The sequence below is a fragment of the Haliaeetus leucocephalus genome, unplaced genomic scaffold, assembly GCF_000737465.1.
Source record: "Haliaeetus leucocephalus isolate CR32 unplaced genomic scaffold, Haliaeetus_leucocephalus-4.0 Scaffold238, whole genome shotgun sequence".
Classification (NCBI taxonomy): Eukaryota; Metazoa; Chordata; class Aves; order Accipitriformes; family Accipitridae; genus Haliaeetus; species Haliaeetus leucocephalus.
The window spans coordinates 293,203-314,487 of record NW_010972674.1 but is presented as its reverse complement, the minus strand read 5'-3'; the positions used below and the strand labels follow the sequence as shown (position 1 = coordinate 314,487).

The following is a 21,285-nucleotide window of genomic DNA, read 5'->3' as shown; positions in this document are numbered from 1 at the left end:
CAAAATCCCAAACTAAAACCCCACCCCTACCCACCCCCAACATATCAGAGAAACAGCATTCCCTGCATCTGAAGAGAGAGTGACATTATGTATCCCTCCCAATTTAGAAAAGCTTAGATACTGGCTACCTTCCCTTATGTCAAAAGCAGCAGCTGTGCCAGTAGGTGACTATAAACCACTACCGTATTCAAATGCACAAGAAGCAGTTACACCTATTGGCTCTTGAACAATTCAAACGTTTTAAATCACAGAAATGTTTAAATGCACAAAGCTTGAAAACAAATGGAATAGCGTACTGCAGGCTACAAGAGATGCAGGGGGGAAGCAGTCCATGACTGAAGAACCCCACGAGAACAAAAACTTTGATAGTTAATGTAACATTTCTTTACAGTCAGCTGCCAGCCTAACACAGCTCTAGGCTGTATGAACAAACCTGATGCCCATTTCTTCTCCCCTCATATACTCTTTCAAATCCTAATTAATGCCCAAATGTCCTCCTTCCATCTGTTCCATGTATTCTCCCTCCCCCCAGGCACAGGCCCCTTGGGAACAGAAGGAGTCTCCCTCAATTGTCAAAAGCAACAACACAAATTACAAGGCAATGTTCACCCTGCTTGTGGGCACTAAAGGGTAATTTGAGAAATTAAAAGAGCGAGGTTGTGTGGGTGGGACCCTTGGCTACTTTTAGAAAGTTGAGCAGGGTCAGCTCTAACTAGCGGGTGAAGGAGCCTGATTGCAGCTTTCCTGGGGCTGGGGGGAGGAATGCCCAGCACTGCAGGAGTGATCCTGAGCGTGCAGAGCCACCCTCTGGGAAAGGGCCTGTTGCACAACAGTCCTAACTGCTGCCTGCGGCTGGTCTGGTAAGGTCAGATCGATGTCAGAAGCCAGAGGAGAATTAATCAGGCCTCCCCAATAATGAGGTATGCTTCAATCTCCTCAAACAGGCTTAAGTTTCATTTCATTCTAACATTTCATTCTAAACACACACATACTGAAAATAGACTTCTTCCAAAAACCATCAAAAAACCCTAAGACTGAGCAGGCATATCCTATGGCACATTGTGAAGGGTGCTGGCATACAATGGAGATAATTCCAATGTCTGCATCAGCAAATCCTAAACTTACCATTTAGTATTGGCTCTAGCAAGCACTTTAGCTAATCCTAACAGCAGCAGGATTCCACAGGGAAAGCGTCAGTCACTGCCCAAATGATGGTAGTAGCTAAAGACTTCAGCCAAGACATCAGAAATCACGAAATAGCAGAAGGCAGACGTATATTCCAGTCCTAAGCGTTCACCCTCTTCCTCGCTGTGGGGTCGCTGCTTCAGACCACTGTATGTTAGAACTGTCAATCAAGTGTCGCTTTCCAGACATCTTCGTTCAAACGAATGGGTCTCCATTGCCAACAAGGTACTGCAAACAGACAGTCAGGAACTTCCCCTCTAAAGCCTTTCCCCAGCCTACCAGAACTACCTATGTGATGTGATACAAAATCTGCCACTTCCCAGACATAAATGCCCTGTTCTTGACCTCCAACTTACACCCAGCCAAGATGTCCCCGTTTAATTCTCTGCAGCATACCTGTACTGGCCCTGCAGAGACACACAGCTACCTTTTAGCTCTTAAGTCTATAATTTTATCTGTTTCCCCAGTCAACACTGAGTATCTTAACTTCCAAACCAAGACAAATTACTTAGCTACTACTTAACATGAAGAAACATACTTATCTGTACAGAAGAAGAACCATATCTGTGCATGTCTAACAAGACTGCAAAAATACACAATTAGAGTAAGAATTCCCTAATGTTAAATTTTCAGCTAACCCCCAATAACAGAGTGAGACCTCTGGAGAGATCTGTAATGAGTGAGGTTTTGTGAAACATAATTCAGGTGGTTTGAGCTTGTTTTTCAGAGTTTCTGCAACTCAGTTCCAGAATTGCATGACAGGGTCTGATCAGAGAAGGGCAGCGCAAGGTGTCTGCTAAGCACTGCTTAGCAACCAAAAGACATCATCATTTTGCCTCTGAGGATGCAAAGACTGCCACATCATAATAATATCATAATATCTCCTCTGCCATGTATTTAACAACCCATGGAATCAACCATACATCTCACCTCCTTACAGACGAGAGAAATGCTCTTCAGAGAGAAAGAGGTATCCATTCCTGTTGCTTAACTAATTCTCTCTTTCCCCAGAGTCCAGCCATCATCCTGTTCCCCTTTCTTCATCCATTACCATTTGCTCACTTAGGTATTCCAGTTAGGCATCTCTCAATCCAAGTACTCTCAATACAGCCTTATTTTAATGCGCCACCAACAATTCTAAAGCACAGACAGAATCCAAAAACTACCTTCCAACTACCAGGAGGCTACCAGGTACACCAACTCACTTCCCAGTCCACTGCACATCTAGTGTTTTCTGCAACCATGACAAAAGGTAACTACCTCCTGCAGTAATAAATGGCCACCGTACAGCAGTCTCTACCTTCTGCTACATAACTCTAGAGGAAAGCAAGCTGTGCATTTTGCTGTCATATTTCTGTCAGCAATATCTTTCAGGAGCCAAAGATGCTGCATTATGGTTTGTCACCTTCATTCTTCAAAGACTCTACTTCTTCTACCGAAGTTGAGATAATAGGCGCTTCTCACCAGTAGGCTGAAGCCATCTATTCACAGCAGGGTCTACTAGGCAGTCTATGTGATAAAGCCAGGTGTCAGGAAGAATGCAGTTCACTCTATGGTCACTACCCTGGACCTAAGCAAGCAGGTAAGCTGAGAAAAAGTTTTATTTCATTTTAAGTGAAGTAGTGGCTATTGTGCTTTCCACAGCAGCAAGCTCTCCCTGGAGACCCACCTCCTCCCCACCACCTCAGGGAGCTCTAATCTCATGGGGAATCTGGTGTAAAGTTACCTTCTAATAATTAATGTTCTGACATCAAAGTCAGCATGCAGCTGTCTGTAAACCATCTTTAGCCCAAGAAACGAAGGGACGCCGGCACAGATTTTATCCAGCCTCTCTCTTCAGCTTCAAAAACCACACACAGGCAAAGCATTAATGGGAAGATTCTTTTACAAAAATGGACCTTTGATGTTTAAAAATAATTTGTTTTGTTTTGGGTTTTTTCCTCAGGACTGAAAAGGGACAAAAAGCAGATGCCATGTGGCTAGCCCTGCTCTGCTGTTGCTGCTGAGAGCAAGGAGAGCGGAGGATGGCAGGAATGGAGGAGGGAACAAAATGTAATCAATCAGCAGCAAAAGCACCAGAGATCAAAGGGCTTGAAAGCAGCCGTCAAAATCACATGCTGTTTAACACAAGGGCAGAACCCCCCCAACAGAATCTGCAGCTGCTTCCAAAGCTGCTCTCAAACTGGAAGGGAAGCTGGCTCCAGAAGTGCCTCTGAGTGGTTTGAACTGGACTGCAATTCTGAGAAAGATGCGGGATCATGAGAGTCCTTAGGCCACCGTTGTTCAGCTCTGCACCCAACAGCACAACTTCACATTAAGCTGTAGCCAGTAAAATGATAAAATTTTTCAGCATACAGCCAGCATACAGAAAAGCACAGACAACAGGACTGGTGAAGAGTACCACCACAAACCCTCGCACTTCTTCCTTTTCAAACACAACTGAAACCCCTCCTTTCCAAAGCCCTCACAGGTAAGAGTGTGATTGAACCAAGAAACACATTAGACTGGACAAATCACCAGCCTACTGTCTAGTTCTCCATGCCCAGGGTCTGTTCCAAAAGGTTAAATAAAACCGATTAGATGGACCCAAACATGTTTCTAATATACTGAAATATTCACCACTGGGTTGGCAAGGCCTCTTTCTGCTACCTTTGTAACTGCTCCAGAGTCCTCCTTCCACGGTCTGGCTTCTGCTCCTAAACAATTCAGAAACTCATCAAGAATAGACTGCAACCACAAAGAAGTCAACCAAGGTAGAATTTCTGCATCAACATGAGAGCATACACATAGTCTTGCTAAATTTCTCCTGGATCAAGTTCCCTTTGAACCTCATCAGGCACCCTTTCTTTCTACTTCTTTATTTTTTCCATTGTTTAATCCCATGGCTGGATCAGAACCAGAGAGAAGCACAAAACTCCAACTCTAGGAGATACTAAAGAGTGGGAAACAATGAAGGGGATCTCTAAACACTAAAGGCAGCCCTAGTGATGATGTGTGTAGTGAAGGTGCAAGGAAAAGAGCCAGTCACAGAGAATCCAGGATGTGAAACTCCCAATGCACAATAATGTGGAGTAAATTATGAATTTAATGCTTCCTGTACTTCATTTTATGCTACTTGCCAGACATATCCAACCTTGCTGAAGGCATTCAATTCCATACAGCTGCCCTACAGAAAGCATACTTAACATCATTCAAAGACCGTCCTGGGATGGCATCACAGCACTCTTGAGCCACCAGTTCTGGTATCTCTACAGGGGCTAAAGCATTTTTACTTTTAACCAATACAGTTTTACTTCAGAGTCACCAACAATGATGACAGATGTGCAATTTGTCTTTCTGGGAAAAGGGTTAGAGAGAGGTAGACTTTATTTAAGAACCAGGATATTTTAGAGCAAGACAGAAAACATTTATATGCAAGCAGAAATAGAGAAGGAAAAGGATGGAAGGTTTCTCCTTCATCTGCAATACTAAGAAAATTAAGACTCACAGAAGGGATAGGACTAGACTGAAAGGAAGACAAAAGGTCCAGACCTTTTTTTTTTTTCCCAAATATCAAACTCTTGGCAAGTAAGATGCAACTGTAGCTGAAAAATTCCTTTCCTAGATCCATAACCCTTATATTCTACCACACATGTAACCGAAAGAGTTAAACTGTAAGTCCGAGTGACCACAGGCAGAAGGAACTCTGAGGAAGCAGATGTTAAGAACTACCAGCATGGGATACTGCTTTTACAATAGCTTCACTATGGAGTTCCACAGGAAGGCTCAGACGAGAAATCTTAGCACACATTACAACCTAAGAGTTAGAAACTCTGACCATCTTCTCAGATCTTGGAAGTCATGGGATCAAGTTGCAACAAATCTATTAAGATCGCTTCTGCTCCTAGAACAATCCTGTAACAAGCTAGAAAAGTTATCCCTTTCCATATGTAAAATTCTACCAAGCTTGTACCTCTTGTGTGATCTGGGAGGTAAGTCAGTCGCAACAAGCAGTAAGCACCTCCAGAGAATTATCAAACACAAGTCTGACCAAACTCTGCTCATCATTAGCAAAACTACACAGCAGACAGCAATTTTTTAAGAGAAGGACAAGTACACGGGGCTCAGGTGACAAAGTGGGCATTTGTTAATGAAATTTGCATGGAATTTGAGGCACAGAGATTGAGGCTCTTCTGGACTGTGCTTTTAAAGCAGTTGTGTTGCCTCCATTAGAACCATTCATCAAGGATACCTCAAGGTTCAAAGCATTGCTTGCCTCTGGACAGGAAATTCTTAAATTCCCACCCTTCACATTTCCTACAGTAAACTGTCCAAAATGCAGTATTTCCTTACTGAACTCTCGGCAGAGCTGTATGTCACCAAGGCACCTGACCCTATACTATGGGGAAAAAGTCTTAAATGCGGAAACATCTTTTTCCTTGTAGAAGCTCAGCCTCAGGCAAGACAGGATTAAAAAAAGCCCTCATTGCAAACAGATTTCCCCTTACCTGTTCTTGCTCCTTTTGCAGTTCTTGGCTGTTCTTAGACTTCTTTGGCTCAGAAGGGCCTCCAGGGCTGGAAAAAGTTGTTGGCAGCTTTGAAGATGGCATATCTAACCCAAGAGATGGTGCAGCTGCAGAAGAGTCCCCCAGACGCTGTCCATCTCCAAAAAAAGGGACAAAAGGGGTAGACTCGGGTTCTGAGGAAGGCCACAGCTCCTCCAAGCTGGCATGAGATTCTCTAACCAAGTCTTGCTTGTCTGTGCAGCTGTTCAAAGACATGGCCACATCCCTGTGGTCCAAGTCCTTTGGGAATGTGTTTGCTTGAGGTAGGGGCACATCCACTGCTCCTTCAATAGAGCCTGGCCTCACTGTCAGCTCATTACACTGCACCGTGGCACCCACAGCTTCCTCTCGACCAGGTGAACTGCATTTCTTCATGACAACTCTTAAAGAAGACACCAAAAGGAATAAAAACAAAATCATTTATCCTAACAGTACTGCCCTCCCCATTCTCAACGTGACCATGACACAAAGACGACAGCTAGACTCAAATATACCCCTAATTTAATGATCTGCTTCTTCCAGACACTCACAAAGAACAAGCTCCAGTTGCTCTGAAGTTAGAGTTGGGGGGTCGGGGGTTTGTGCAAAAAAAACAGAACAGGAACTACCCACTCCACAGGAAGAAAACTGCCTTCCAGGAAAAAAACAGCAGTCAGTTGTAAAGCACAGCTGCTAATCACTCCTGCCTGCTGTATATACTGCAAAGAACTGGCTAGAAGATCACAGAAAGGCTCTCATTGTCCCCCACCTCACCCTCCCAAACAGTCAGCAGGAGGCACTGCAGGGATTGGGAGTTTAATGCCTGAAATCCAAAGCAGGGAAGAATGAAGTGGTAGATGATGGTCCTCTCATGAGAGACTTTTAACTTTGAATTGTCTGTTTCATTCACAGGGGAAAAAAAAGGGGGGGGTGGGAGAAAAAAAAGAAAAAAAGAAAGAAACAAACAAGCCCCTTTAATCTGCACATGACTGGTCAGTGCCAGCATCTGCAGCTGTGGGAAGCACATCTGGGCAGCAGTTTCAGATAAACAGGCAAATGCAATAATTACTGAGTGCTGCAATGTTTGTCTTTTTGAACTTTTTTCGTAATTTTTTTTTTTTTGGTATTTGAAACAAAACAAATTCACCACCAGAGTGGAAAGGAAAAATAAAGAGTCCAAACTTTGCTCCTCCCAACCTGATGATGGCACTGCCTCCAGTAAGGCCAAGTGACTTCAGTGTTGTCTTCTCTAGGGCATCTTTTCCTGATATCTGCAACAAAAACAGAGGAAAGTAATTATGGCAACTGCCTCCCTGGGAGAGCATTTGAAGTGTTCTTTCCAGAAAGAAGCCCATATCAAAACACCACACAGCACCAGAAACAGCTCAAAATACACTCTTTCTGCAATTGGAAATGAAACCTGTATCCATCTGTATTCATCTATGCTGCTTTGCCAAATTCACTGCTTATTAAATCTCAAGGGAAGATGACCTACATATAATTTCCATCCCATACATACATCCATATTGGATCCGACCTCAGCAAAGCATTATTTTTTTGTCAGAAGGTAAATCACAGGCAACATCTCAGAGCTGAAAGACAGTCGATTTTATTACATACACCTCCCATCTGCTTGTAATGACATGTTCCAGAATAAAGATGATCTGTCCACAGAGGTCAGTGGGAAGTGAAAGGGACAGCTAGGGAGAGCAAATTCCGTAATACGCACATACAAAATATTAAACAAAACATTAATAGCAAAAGATCAAAACACAGAGAAAAGCAAATATTTATTAAAATGAAACCACTGTTTTGACTCGAGCTTTAAAAGAAGTTGGAAAGAAAAACACAAACGGGTCATTGAGCTCATTTTATGGGCTCAGAGGTCTAAACGGCCCAGGGTTACGTTCCAAGAGAGCTTTTTTCCATACAGACACGTCATGCTTTGAAAAGACCAACATTTTTCTACTTCCCCTCTCAAGAAAGTTCAAAAGAAACACTCTCCAGGTTGGAAAGCAGAGCTGAGTTTTTCTTATTTTTTAGGGACAGAAGGAAAAGAGACTGTTAAGAAGACTTTGCTGACTTACCTCATCTCTCATGTAAATACAGACTGGAGAGAAGTCACCATGCTGTTCCATAAACTCCCTGCAATAAAGAGCAGAATACTGCAGTATCTGTGGAACAGCCTACCCCCTCCAAACCAATGTAGAACAATAGTAAGAAGTAAAATTAGATAGCAACGCTCTCCTCCATGTTTCTCCAGCAACAATCATGACACAGTTCACAGAATCAGTATTAGACATTAGGTAAAGAATTTGCTCCAATGCATTAACTGTTCCTTAAACACAGCCCTGCAAGTTTAAAAACAAAGGAGAAATAATTAAAGTTAATTCTGAAATTAGTTGATCTTACTAGATAAATTTGAGCACATCATTCTTCATGTGTCTCAGTACCCAACCTGGAACGTGACTTAATAATACTTGGTCTTTTTAACCCCTTATCTAAGTTAAATAGTTATTACAGTTTGGACTGTACTTTCCTTGGGGACAGGTCAGTTTCTTTCCACGTACACATAGCACCAAACAGAATGAAATACTGCTCTAAAGCAAATAATCCCATGATGAAGAATTTGCCTTAGTATCAGACAGATTAAAAAAAGGAAAGAAAAAAAAAAAACAAACAAAAACGAACAGCAGAAGCTTTCAGATTCTGGAGACCAGGAACAAAACGAAGCCAAAGGAAAGGCTGCTGCAGTAGACAAAGTGAAGATCAACCCACATTTAAGCATTTCAGTGAGGTAGAACACATACTAGCAATGATGCAAACTGCTGACAGACCATCTGCATAGGAAGTCATATAGAGAAGGGGAAAAAACAGTAAGGTGCTGCTCTTGACAAGATGCTACTCTTCCCATTTTCCTCTAGATAAGCAATCCTGAGGCATTCAAGTAAAAGAGAAGCTTTATTACATATGCACTTGAACAAACACAGAGGATGGACTGGGAAAAGACAATCAATGCCTGTCACAGCAAGTCTCAGTTCTCATCCATCCAAGATCAAGCAATTTCAAAAGACAGTACTTGTGGAAAACCCTACAACAGGGTGTTCTTAATGGGGAAAAAAAAAGGGACTAACACTTTTAGCAAGGAAACCTCAGATGTCTGTAGAAAAGTAAAAAGCCTTAAAGAATTAACCAGTACATTGCACTGAAGCACTGAAATCAGTGAGAGAATTAGATTCAAAAGCAGAAGAAATTCTCTTTCATGTTGGTCTCCCCTTCAGCAGTCAAAGTGAAACTCAAACTGAAATCAGCTGAGAATATGGTAAAACATGAGATTAAGGAGAAGAATAGTCTCCTTCCCCCCCCCAAAGCACACCAATGGCAAAAGGTGACCAGGAGAACACTGTCCATCCTGAGACAGTGGTGGTTCAGAAAGATAACTGACTGAATTCTCACAAGCATTTTTTTCAAAAGTTTTAAATTCAAAAGTTTCAGCCTAACTTAGCAGGAGAAACTACAAAACAAAAGGTGAGAAGGTTGGAACTGATGAGATTTATTCTTCTCCATAACACCCCAGTAGTTCTTGTTAGCCCGTTCTGTCCTGAGCTCTCTGGCATTGCAGTTGCACCAGGACATCCCTTGGTAAGGGAGATGTATATACCATCTACACTGCAACAGCTGTTTTATCATCAAAAGCAAAACAGCTGAAATTCTTCCTCATGGTAAACTCCCTTGATCTTAGTGCTCTCTGCAGTCTGGGGGGGGTGGGGGTGGGCAGGGGAAATGGCTTTCCCCTGTGCCTCACCCCACCAGGAAACAATCACCCATCACCTGTGACTTGAAGAGAAACCACTTCTCTGCAAATCAGCTAATGAAATCCACCCGACAGCCCAGTAGAGTGACACATCCTTGCTCATCTCCTGAGGTCTCTGAATAAAAGAGGCTGAAGCTAGTTCCTTGAGTCAACTTGTCATTTTATGCCCTTTTATGCCAGTGTTGACTACTGAACTCATGAGGAGCTTTGCAAATGACTGACTTACAGGGTTATGTGAACACTTGCACTTAACTGCCTGTTAAGTCACCGGATTCTATTCTCTGCAGTGAACTTCACAGAAAAAAAAACAAAACCTGCAGAACCCTGGCAGCCTGAAAAAAAAATCCAATATTTTTCACTGGAAATTAGAAGTTTTGGAAAGATATTTCTACTTCAATCACTTTTCTGCATTGTTTGTAATTCTGCAGTAGCAGTCATAGCCACACATTCTCCTAAATATATTTGCACAACGTTCATCAACTTGGTGTCCAAGTGTCACAAAATTTAAGCAGGAATTGAGACTGCTTATATCTAGTGCATCACTTACACCTATCATTTGTACACCAGGGACTCATTCTCTATCTTATGCTTTAATTAGTGAGCGTCATACCTGGACGATGGAACAGGGAATGGCTATAAGAAAAGGATGTCAGTGATCAAGGCTGGGTTCATTCTGACTTTTCCTGGAAAGGAGTTTAATGAACAGAGTTCCACTACTTAAAACATCCTGCCTTCAGCATCGTGTAATATGTATTTTGGGATGCAATATTACCAGACACAAAGTTATCTCCAGGGGATCCCTTAAGGATCCCTTAAGTAGTAGTTAAAATCCATTCAGTCAACCAAGCATCTAATTCTGAAGTGACTATGTACATTACATAGTATGTCTGTGCTGTGGCCACACTGACTACTGCTGTTAGAAAGGCTTCTACTTCATAGCTGGTAAGTCCACAAATAGGCATGCAATAAACCCAACCTTTATGGAGAGACCACCTTAAGACAGGAATAAAGTTTTCTGTTCAGATAAGAAGGAAAGAAAATAGCCCTTCGCACTTTAGCAATCTGCTTGCACAGCAGAAGACAAGAGTCTGCATAGTCAAATGCATCTTACTACTTTCAATGCAGCGGTTCCAGTAATCTTAAGTATCATCGTAATGTTCAAAGTTAATTAACAACAATAGCTTTGCCAGTATTATCTTATGTAGTCTTTCTATTATGTCCAAAACACGTCACAGATGAGCAGCTTAGAAGAATATACATACAATCAATGTCTTACATAATATTGTAACATGAATCTATTTAGCCCAGCACAAAGTGACAAAACAAACTGAACAGGGAAGGAGTCAACCAGCCGACACAGAGTAGAAAATGAACGAAAATAGCCATTAAGTTCCAGGAGAATTCATCAAGGACATTTACATTTACCCTCAAAACTCAGCTTCAGTGAAATGTCAGTGAAATAGCTGGAACCAGAAGTCACTCAGGATTGAGAGTGCCACCTGGAAAATTATGATACTCGATCCTTGAGTAATCCTCAAGAGCAAGAGCACATCAAAGATTGCCAGCTGGAGGATGTGGGGGGAGCAAACCTCTTAAGCACAGACCAGAACTAAGACTTATGTTTGGTTTAATTGTAGCAGTCTACCTCCCTTCTTGATCTAAAGGTTAAAACTTAAGCCTTTCTAAATAAAGCATGCAACGGCATGGTGATACAGGACAAGGTGAGTCACAATGAAACTGAGAAGCTCCACTCAATAGAGTTAGCAAATCCAAACAGAGTAACCTGTAAAACCAGTCCTGAGGGTCGGGTCTGGTTTAGGGAAGTCAGGGGCTGAGAACTACTTCCAGACCAGCTGCAACATATCACAAGGGCTTTATAGTCCTGAGGTATCAATTCTTTCAGAACGCTTCTTCCAGCCACCACACCAAATCCTGTTGTGCAGAAAGCAACCCACACCCAGAGCATCCAAACTATTACATTCAAGCTTCAGATTACGAAACACAGTTAACTTTCTAACTCAAGACGAACAACCAAAACAACACTAGAGTAGGTCTGCCACCATCTGTGGTTTTGCAATTAGCTATTCTGTGTCAAGGACAGAAAGCCATATACAGTGCTCTGCATGAATCAAGAGATTAAGTTCCTAATACAGAATGAGCATAACCTTGTGATTTGAGACCGACGCTCCGACCTCCCTCGCTCCTTTTGTAGCAGTAACTGAGTAAGTTCCCAAGGCCAATGCTTGATGCAGAAAGGCAGAAAAAAAAAAATCTTGCCTCTTGACTCAACAATTGGAACAAAACAGCACCTAAGAGACTACCTTTAGCACACCATAGCAGGCCATGTGTGCTCAGACTTTTCCAGATAATCCAGGTGAGCTAGCCATCCCTACCATATTTTCAAAGGTTTTTGCTTCCAGTCAGGATCAGCTGTATCCCTACAGGAATCCTCAATAAAAGTGCACAAAAGATAAAGGACTGCTGAGACATGGAGGAAACAGTATAGAATCACAGAAAATGCAGATGAAACAGCCTAGATGAATAAAAGCTTGAACCTCGTGTTGCCCATCTACCAAGAAAGGTGGATGATCACCATTTAGGGGGAGAGAAGCCAAGGCACAATGGAATACACATCCTCACCACATAGACCCATAAGAGAGGAAACCAATCTGGCTTACACAACCTAGTTTCATTCACTTTTCCAAAACTGCTTTCCACTTCAATCCAAGCAACTCTCTGGATTGAAGAGTCTTCTAAAAATGTATGGAAAATATCTGAACTTAATGAACGATACCACAAAAGTAGCAAAGAGTCATAGTCATTGTTAAAACTGTCTTCAAGTGTCAAGACTGCAATCTTTCTATGTAAAACAGTCTACAAAGCTACTGAAGCTGCCAGACAGGCAAGAGTGGGAGACAGAAAAGCAACAGTTCTCCCAGGCCTCATGCTAAAAGGGCATACAACGCTTGTGCCCTCAACCAGTCTCTGCAGAACAGACTCCAAGCAAAGATCCCCCCAGAGACTTATTTTTGTATAACTCTTGGAAGCCAGCAGGCTCCTCCTCCAGCTGCTGTTAATCCGTTACATGCATTCACTGAGGCAAGCACACACATCAAACACACTGTCATTTCTTTGATGTGCTGTTCTTCAGAAGGGGAACGGCAAGCAGATTAGATTCCTTCATGTAGTGATCTGACAGAGCCTGTAAACATCTTGTGCAAGGACTGCCGCACGCTGAGAGGAGGAGCAGCCTTACAATAGCTTCCAGACCTTCTTCAGACCCAATTAGCCAAGATGGACGCTGGAAACCCGGGGGAAATTCCAGTGGATTTAGAATACTTCCCCTCACGCACTTAGAGCAGCTGAGCATTCCAGGAAAACGTCTCCAGTTGGAAAGTCAAAGGAAGGATTCAGCAAAAGTCAACAGCTAGCTGACTAGTTAGTCAACTGAGTCAATACACACTGAAAAGCAGCACAGCCCGTGAAATCTGTATGGATGGCTATAGATCCAGCTTGTTTTGTGATTAAGTCACACACAGCATCTTTGCTGCTCGTTGAACTTAATCGAAAGTTTGCAAAGTCCATCCAAACATCTGAGCTCAGCTTCCAGAGGGCAGAAAAGAACAGCTGTGTCTTATGAACTGAAGTTAATAATGCTTAGCACACTGTAGCAGTTAGAAGCTTAAAAAGAGCAGCATGTAGATTAACTATTAGTATTACAATAACCTGTAACAAATAAAACCACTCCAAAGGAGCAAAATTATATAAGAAGCTCAAAATTTAAACCAAAGAAATAACCAACTAATGTGTGAGAAAGCCACACAAAGACTATTTGTCACCATCCATAATTACCACCCCTACCAGTCTAGCAGTTCCCAAACTGCAACAGGCACTCTTCTCCCAGAGGGCACAAAGTATGTAGTAAGGTACAAGAGGGGCCTTAAAACACCCAGGAAAATTATACCTGGCTTTTCTTGCCTACCTTTTTCCTCAATCAAAAGAAAAAGAATTCTTTTCTCTCTAGCACTTATGTGAAGGCTGTCCCTTTATGACTTCAGAGTAAATGCCACAGTGTAGACCTGGTCCCTGACCATTAAAGATGAAAAGAGAACGATAAGTAAGACTCATTTATATCACTTTAGAGTCACTAGACTACCTCAAGCATTTCCTCAAATTATGGTTTGATGACACAACATGTTGAGTAGAAAAGCTGACATACACCATTCCTACCCATCTGCTGCTGCTTCCTTTAGGATCCTTGCTTCCAGACAAGCTACACGTCTTGTCTTAACTGCCTATGAGACACAACCCTTAACTGGGTTAGGAAACTTACCTACCGGAAAGATAACGTAGGGAAAATACCATTTTTCAGCTGAATCAGCTACTTAAGCCAATTCCCCACAAAACTGCAAAAATAGTATGAGAGGAGTTAGATAGGAGAGCAGGAAGTGAGCACTAACTGTTCAGTCCCTTACTGCTACACAGAAGATGCCACTGATCCAAACTCCCTCCCTTGGGCCAGCACTGGTCACTCCTTTGATCTTGTTATGGGCCAGTCAGGGAGCATGATGTCCTATGGTATGGAATATCCCTTTGGCTAGTTCAGGTCAGCTGTCCTGGCCCTGCTCCCTCCCAGCTTCTTGTACACCTCCTCGCTGGCAGAGCATGGGAAACTGAAAAGTCCTTGACTTAGGATAAGCACTACTTAGCTACAACTAAAACATCAGTGTGTCATCAAGATTATTCTCATACTAAATCCAAAACACAGCACTGTACCAGCTACTAGGAAGAAAATTAACTCTATCCCAGCTGAAACCAGGATAAGACTTCAAAAGTTTTGACACAGAAAGCTACTCCTTAGAGGAGTATTGAATTGGTTTGAGAAATTAACAAAAATAGTTCCTATTTGCACAATACCATAGCACAGCATCTGTAGAGATGAGCAAGAGATTCAAATGCAACAGAGCAACTAGCAGAAGGCGAGGAATGTAAGAGAAAGAACAAGCCAGGAATACAGGATCTTAAAAAAGCATTTTATCAAGAGAAAGGTAAAGCCAACTATGACAGAAAAAATGAAATTTGTTAATTCTGTTCAGAATAGAATGGCTGTCACAGCTTCAAGGCTTCATCTTCCAAGCCACGACAAAAGAACTGTCTTTGGAGAAAAGTTTATTAGCTTGACATTTCAAAACAATACAGTATTTTTAAGTCAAAACTAAAGACAAAAGAAAGCACTGAATGTAGACTGGACTGAAATAATAAGATTTCTAACCCATGTATATACTCAATAAATGTAGGACAAGAAATTCTTCCATTTAAACAGGATCTGATCAGTCTTTTGAAGATTCCACATTAGTCTGCCAAGAGCTCCAGAACTCCTTGAAGAACTTGCACAACAGCAAGCCTCAAAAGCAACAGCAACTCGCTTAAGAAAGAAACCCCTCCACCACATGGAACCGCAGCACAGAAATGCTGGTGATCAAGACAATCCAGGCTACCATCTCAACTCTGGCAATAACTTGACTTCAAACAAGTTTGTGTAAAAGACAGGCACGGCAATATATCCAAGTATATAGTTTCTTCCTAGCCTTAGCAGTTTGGTACCAGTTTATGCCCTGAACCAGGAGTGCTACTCCAGGGTTAAAAAATAATAATGAAACTATGGAACGTCAAATCTGAAAGAGCAAGGAAAAAGCAAACGTCTGTGTTATAAGGGAAAAAACAGAGTCAAATAAATGCAAATTCTACAGATCTGCAGTATTTAGCTGGATCACCATAACAACAACTAACTACTGTCATGCAGAGATCCATCCAAACAAGTATTTTCTCACCGCATTGCTCACCTGATCTTGGCAAAATGGTTGAGAAGTTCCCACAAAGTCTGTTGACAGAGAAAGGTGTCTTGTAAACGGGAGCCATCATCTAATTGTAATGCAATCCGAACCTAGGGGAAAAATACACTGAATTAATGTCAAAATTGAATTAAAACTTTTTTTTCTTCACAACTTTTTGTAATACTTCCATGATCTCTAGGACCTGCTATCCAAAAACCCATTACTTCCTTCTAAACACCTGCTGCAAAGGATTACATTAGTTAAAAATGCAGAGGGGTATTCAAATTATTATTTTAGAAGTTAATATTTAGAATAATTCTATTCTGCTATGAATATGAGTATTATATATGAGGACCTTATGAGAGACAGTGTCAAGGGCCTTACTGAAGTCCAGGTAGACAATATCCACTGCTCTCCCCTCACCTACCAGGCCAGCCATTTTATCACAGAAGCTTATCATGTTGGTCAAGCATGACTCAACCTTGGTGAATCCTTGCTGGTTACTCCTGATGATTTTCCTGTTGTTCATGTGCCTGGAAATGGCTTCCAGGATTAGCTGCTCCATTACCTTCCCAGGGATCAAGGTGAGGCTGACCCACCTGTAGTTCCCTGTGTCCTCCTTCTTGCCTGTCTTGAAGACAGGAGTGACATTTGCTTTCCTCCAGTCTTTAGGCACTTCTCCCATTTACCATGATCAATCAAAGACTATCAAGAGTAGCCTTGCAGTGACATCTACCAGCTCCTTCATCACCCATGGGTGCATCCCATCAGGGCCCATGGACTTATATGTGTTGAGATTGCTCAAGTATTCCCTGACCTGATCCTCTTTCACCAAGGGTACATCCTCCTTGCTCCAGCCCTTCCCCCTCGTCTCTGGGACTTGGGATTCCTGAAGGCCGGTTTTGCTAGTAAAGACTGAGGCAAAGAGGCATTCAGGCTCCTCCATGTCCCATGTAACCAAGTCCCCTGCCTTGTTGAGGTATGGGCCCACACTTTTCCTAGCCTTCCTTTTGTCACCGATGTACTTAAAGAAGCCCTTTTTGTTGTCTTTGCTGTCCCTGGCCAGATTCAATTCCAGCTGGGCTTAAGCTTTCCTAACTTCACCCCTGGATGCTCGGACAAGGTTTCTCTATTCCTCCCAGGTTACCCGTCCTTGCTTTACTCTCTGTATGCTTCCTCTTTGTGTTTGAGTTTGGCCAGGAGCTCCTTGTTCATCCATGCAGGCATTCCAGCATTTTTGCCTGACTTCCTGTTCAATGGAATACACCACTCTTGAGCGTGGAAGAGGTGATCTTTGAATATTAACCAGCTTTCCTGGGCCCCTCTTCCCTGCCATATCCCGAGCTGAAACATATTCAGAGAATGCAAGCATCCCAAATAACGTGTGATCACAAACAACTGAGATGTTTTGTTTTACGCTACCTGAAACTTTACAGCAAGGGTCTTCACAGCTATATAAAATTAATTCCAATAACCCAGACAGGATTGATGCAGCTGCATAAACTACACCACCAACACAGAACTCTGTTGACTTAAGCATCAATTTGCAGAACAACTCCCCTGGGGCAGAACAAACAGTATACTTGCACATCCACAGAGAGAAACAACGAACATGGTCCAGATCTACCTTTGAATTATTGAAGACCTAACTGTTATCAGTCCAAAGGGACTACATGTGTAACTTGCAATTCACTAATGCTTCCTAACCACAGAATTTTGACATACAATTTAAGAGTGAATTAGTAAAAAAATCTCAAAAATTATTGCAGATGGTCAGTTATCAAGTTCTTAAACACCTTCAAAAAAAGGCAAAGGACAGCTAGCTACCTATTCTAACAGGCCTTTTCCAACCGGGAACGTGAACATTCATGTTCGTTAGCAGGTGCTTATGCAGATCCTACATATTCTTCAGAGAATTGCTCCCCTCCACCCTTCACTGCCAAAAAAAAAAAAAAAAAATCCAAGGCATTTCTAAAATGAATGCACACTGAGGACAGTCCTGAAAAACTTCAAATTCCTGATGGTCCCAAGGAAAAAATCTACCAGCTGACCAAAACATGGACAACAGCAGAGCATTTCAGGTGTTATGTTTACCTTCTAGAGAATATTCAGCCTTCTTTTTCAAAATGTCTAACTCTTAAGTTTTCCCAATTAGCTCACCTGTCTAAAGTAAAAAAAAAAAAAGTCCCTATTAGATGGCACCTAGCATCTCTAGTTAACTATGCCTTTCTGAAGCCCACAGAAATTGGCCTTATTCAAAAGCCTGAGAAGGACATAAGCCTAGGGCAACAACAGCAGCTTTCTTTCATTCTGTGTTTTCATGTGTCCCTACCAACAATATCAGTGTATCCTCTCTGTGAGAGTGCGAGATGTGTGTGCAAGCATGGGGGGGGGGGGGTGGGGGGGGAAGGGGAAAAAAATAGACACCACACACTCCAGCAATCAACTGTGATTTCCTTGAAGGAATATGTTTGTCGTTTGCCTCGGCTCCTACCAGTCCTTGCAGGACTGCAAATTGTGATCTGCTGGAGACAGGAATTTTTCTAGATAAAGGGAACAGTGGCATCATCAACAACTAGCCAACTGAACGAAGTCATTTCATCCCACCACTAACACAACCTCCTGGTTTCTCCATGATGGAGACAAGCCTTAGATTATTCTCAGCTACAGCAGAGTGATGACAGCTGACATCACCATTCTATAAGAATCCAGCCCAGAAATTCAGACTACCAGTTGCATCAGTTTTTGGGCAACAGTTCAAAGCTAAGCATGTCACGAAAGTCCTATTCAGTCAATTAGAAAAGTCTTTTTAAAAAAAACAGGCTCTATATAGAATAATAGCTAAGTTACAAACATATAAACAAAAGGCTAACAACTATTAGCACTAGAACTGTACTGATGGTACCCCTAGATCACCTGCCATCACAAGAGGAGTTTGTTCATTTTTTCACTGAAGAACTGCCTTACAATCATTGATTTTTTACATGCGAAGGCAAATCCAAAAGCATTCTATTTTAAAAATACCAGATTTGCTGAACAAACTCATGATTTATCGAAACCTGTATTCTGTCTCTAGGGGTAACTGCTGCCAACACACCACAGGAAAGCACACCTACTTCCACGCACATTATCTCAATAAAAGAGACAATAACAAAAGGCACAGAACCAAATTCATCCCAACATTACTGCAGCTGGCCCGCACAATTGAGTCCATATCTCAACTGCCACTATATCACGGCATAATACTAGTGTCAGTTCTAGTCACAGTTATTCGCTGTTTTGAACTTCCTACAGTGTTTGACACTAGTTCCCTGTGGCAGGGAATTCTTTTGGTCAATTGTTCTGTACAAAGTATGTTTTTATACCGTCCGTAAAATTCTTCCAAGTGAAATCTCTGCTCTTAGTTTATGGGACAGCAACTCTGTTTAGACTGCACTCTTCACAAGCGTATTTGCTGTAATCTTCTCAGCTCCATAAAATAGCAATGAGCGCTCCAAGGGAAGCCTCACTTCTGTAGATTCTTCTGCTGAAATACAACTAAACAGTAACAACTTAAACTTGCATTAGTTTTTTCTCTTTTGTGATCTAAAGTAGCGATTCCATGCTACAACCCCTCTCCTACAGTGCACCATCCTTCTCATCCTTTCTGATATGCTGCATATATCTTCATGGGGGAACAAAAAAAAATAAAACCACGGTTTTCCTTCAGTACAATACCTCCCAAACTGGATGCAAATGTCACATAAAGTCATCACTGTACCATTTTAATAGAACCACTTTCCTCTGGAAGACGAACTCCATGCCATCACAATGTTTTTTAATTTAAAACTTTAAGCAGATGCTACCAGCTTGTGCCGTTTTTTTAACTAAATGCGTCATTTGGAGCACAAACTTCCTTCTACCACAAAGTCAGAAAGAAAACATTAGTGACAAAACAAAGTACATGGAGGTTTTACAGAGAAAAATGTGGACACTGGTGACCCCCAAAACTACGCTGCACACCCACAGTGAACTAGAGCAGAGATTCCAAAACCTTCTCACACTATAAAGTTCACTTTTCAACGTATGTATCAGTTTATCTTTGTGACAGCTAAGGCAACTGCCTATAACAAAATACCACTAACACAATTTGGCAGACAGACATAAAGAGATTAGCACTAATAGACTTGAAACCTTCAGAAAAGTTGAGAAACTGCATACAAAGAAGTCAGTAAGAAGAGAGACGACTGTTAGCGATAGACAAATTTTCATTCCCAGGCTACTTAAATAACATCATACATCATATTTACCACATAAAATGTTTATGCTCATTAACACCTATGCATCGTTTTAAAAATTATGCCTCCAGCTATTATGACGACACTCATAAAAGATTTTTAAATCTCTTAAACGTGACAATAATTCCTACAGAACACGGCATCCATAAGCCCTTTGCAAATTGTGCTAAATGGGGACATTCTGCTAACTACTAAACACAGCACACGTCACAAAAAATTCTAAAGCTGCGTGAACACACCGTGAACAGCAATGCTGGGAAAGAAGCAAAAGAGACTCCTGTAAGAATCTGAGATTTAGTCAAAATCCAGAGGCAGACAACAGCAAGTGAAATAGAAATTAGGAAAGGGAACTGAGTTAGTAGCTCGACTGCTGAGCAAAGTCATCAGTGATGTTTAACTTCCTATACATTCATGACTACCAGTTTTTCAACTCCCCAAAAGATCTCCCTATCCCCCGGCACACAGCTGGAACTCCATCATCATACAGACTGTAAGCAAAGACTTCCAGCTACTAAATTACCATTTTCCACCACACCTCAACCAGTCTTTGGGTGGTCTTCCACTCAAGCATTGGCCAAACCTAATCATGCTCTTGCTCATTAGATCTGACAAGATCATATCCAGCCCAACCGGTAACTGAACAAATCGGGTCACATTGCGAAATGAACATACCGTGTTTCCAATTCCCACTCTATTAGAGACTGGCACCATCTCCAGCTTGGCATTGTTGGGCAGTCTGGCAAATCTCCACTGTAAAGAGAGATCCAACACACTCCTCTGAAACCTAAAGAAGAACACAGCCCATGAAGACAGCAGAATCATCCTATGCCACCTTCAGATCACTTCAGGGACTGGCAACAATGCAAAGTCCAGGTATTGAGCAAGAGAATTCCCCGCACGCTGACTAGAAGCCATAGAGCACAATTCAACAATGTGCAACTGGTAACTGAGAAAACAGTCATTAACAAAAATTATTCTGCATAACAAAATAGCTGCAGTTTGTAGAAGTCACAGCTAAAATACCCAAATATATGTTCCTCCTCAAGCTTTAAGAAATAAAGGGCAAATGAATACATATTCAAGCCTGGTGTTCACTGTTAAATAAAAAGGCACTTTTTTTTACTGCCACTCAGACAAATAACCTCTTGATTATGATACCGTAGAAGTATACAGTCAAACCACCAGGTAAGAGGAGAAGACGCCTACCGGCCTCTGAACTAGCAGAAGTGCATGTGTGGGGAGGGACATCTTCGTGGAGGTTACGCAGGATCTCAGTACCCATCCCAAAAGCGAAGGGACGTGCCACGGGGGGGATGGGGAGAGATCTATTTGAACAAAGTAACTCTGTTGGAGAACAGTCTGGACGGCAGCGTGTGGATCCCTCTCTCCCCAGGGACGACTGCGAATAACGTCCTCGTGCGCTACCACGCAATCCCCACGTAGCTGTGGCAAGGACTAAAACCAAGACCGACCTCGGGGCACAGCCCGAGGGCCCCCGGGCCCCCTTCGGACACCCACCCGCCAGGACCCCGCGCGTTCCCGCCGGGCCCGGCCCCCAGGCCCGGCGGCGGAGCAGGCCTCGCCGGACAGCCTTCGGCAGCGCGCCGGCCCCAGGGGCAAGGCCGCGGGCACCGGGCGTGCGCCTCGCCGAC

General features: G+C 42.4%; 1 protein-coding gene across 3 annotated transcripts in view; it reads right to left on the bottom strand.

Moving 5' to 3' along the window:
* The window catches only part of ASPSCR1 (alveolar soft part sarcoma chromosome region, candidate 1), a 51,148-nt gene extending 30,055 nt beyond the window's left edge, over positions 1-21,093 (bottom strand). For 2 of the 3 annotated variants that reach the window (XR_774382.1, XM_010568108.1), the window contains exons 1-5: positions 20,306-21,093; positions 15,366-15,466; positions 7,796-7,853; positions 6,906-6,979; positions 5,673-6,111 (exon numbers count right to left, since the gene is read on the bottom strand). Coding sequence is in view for 2 of the 3 variants with exons in the window: in XM_010568108.1 (XP_010566410.1) it covers positions 5,673-6,111; positions 6,906-6,979; positions 7,796-7,853; positions 15,366-15,466; positions 20,306-20,455 (822 nt within the window). In the remaining variant the exon portion in view is untranslated. The remainder of the gene's footprint in view (positions 1-5,672; positions 6,112-6,905; positions 6,980-7,795; positions 7,854-15,365; positions 15,467-20,305) is intronic. The other variant, XM_010568109.1, reaches the window with a different exon arrangement.
* Positions 21,094-21,285: the final 192 nt, after the last annotated feature.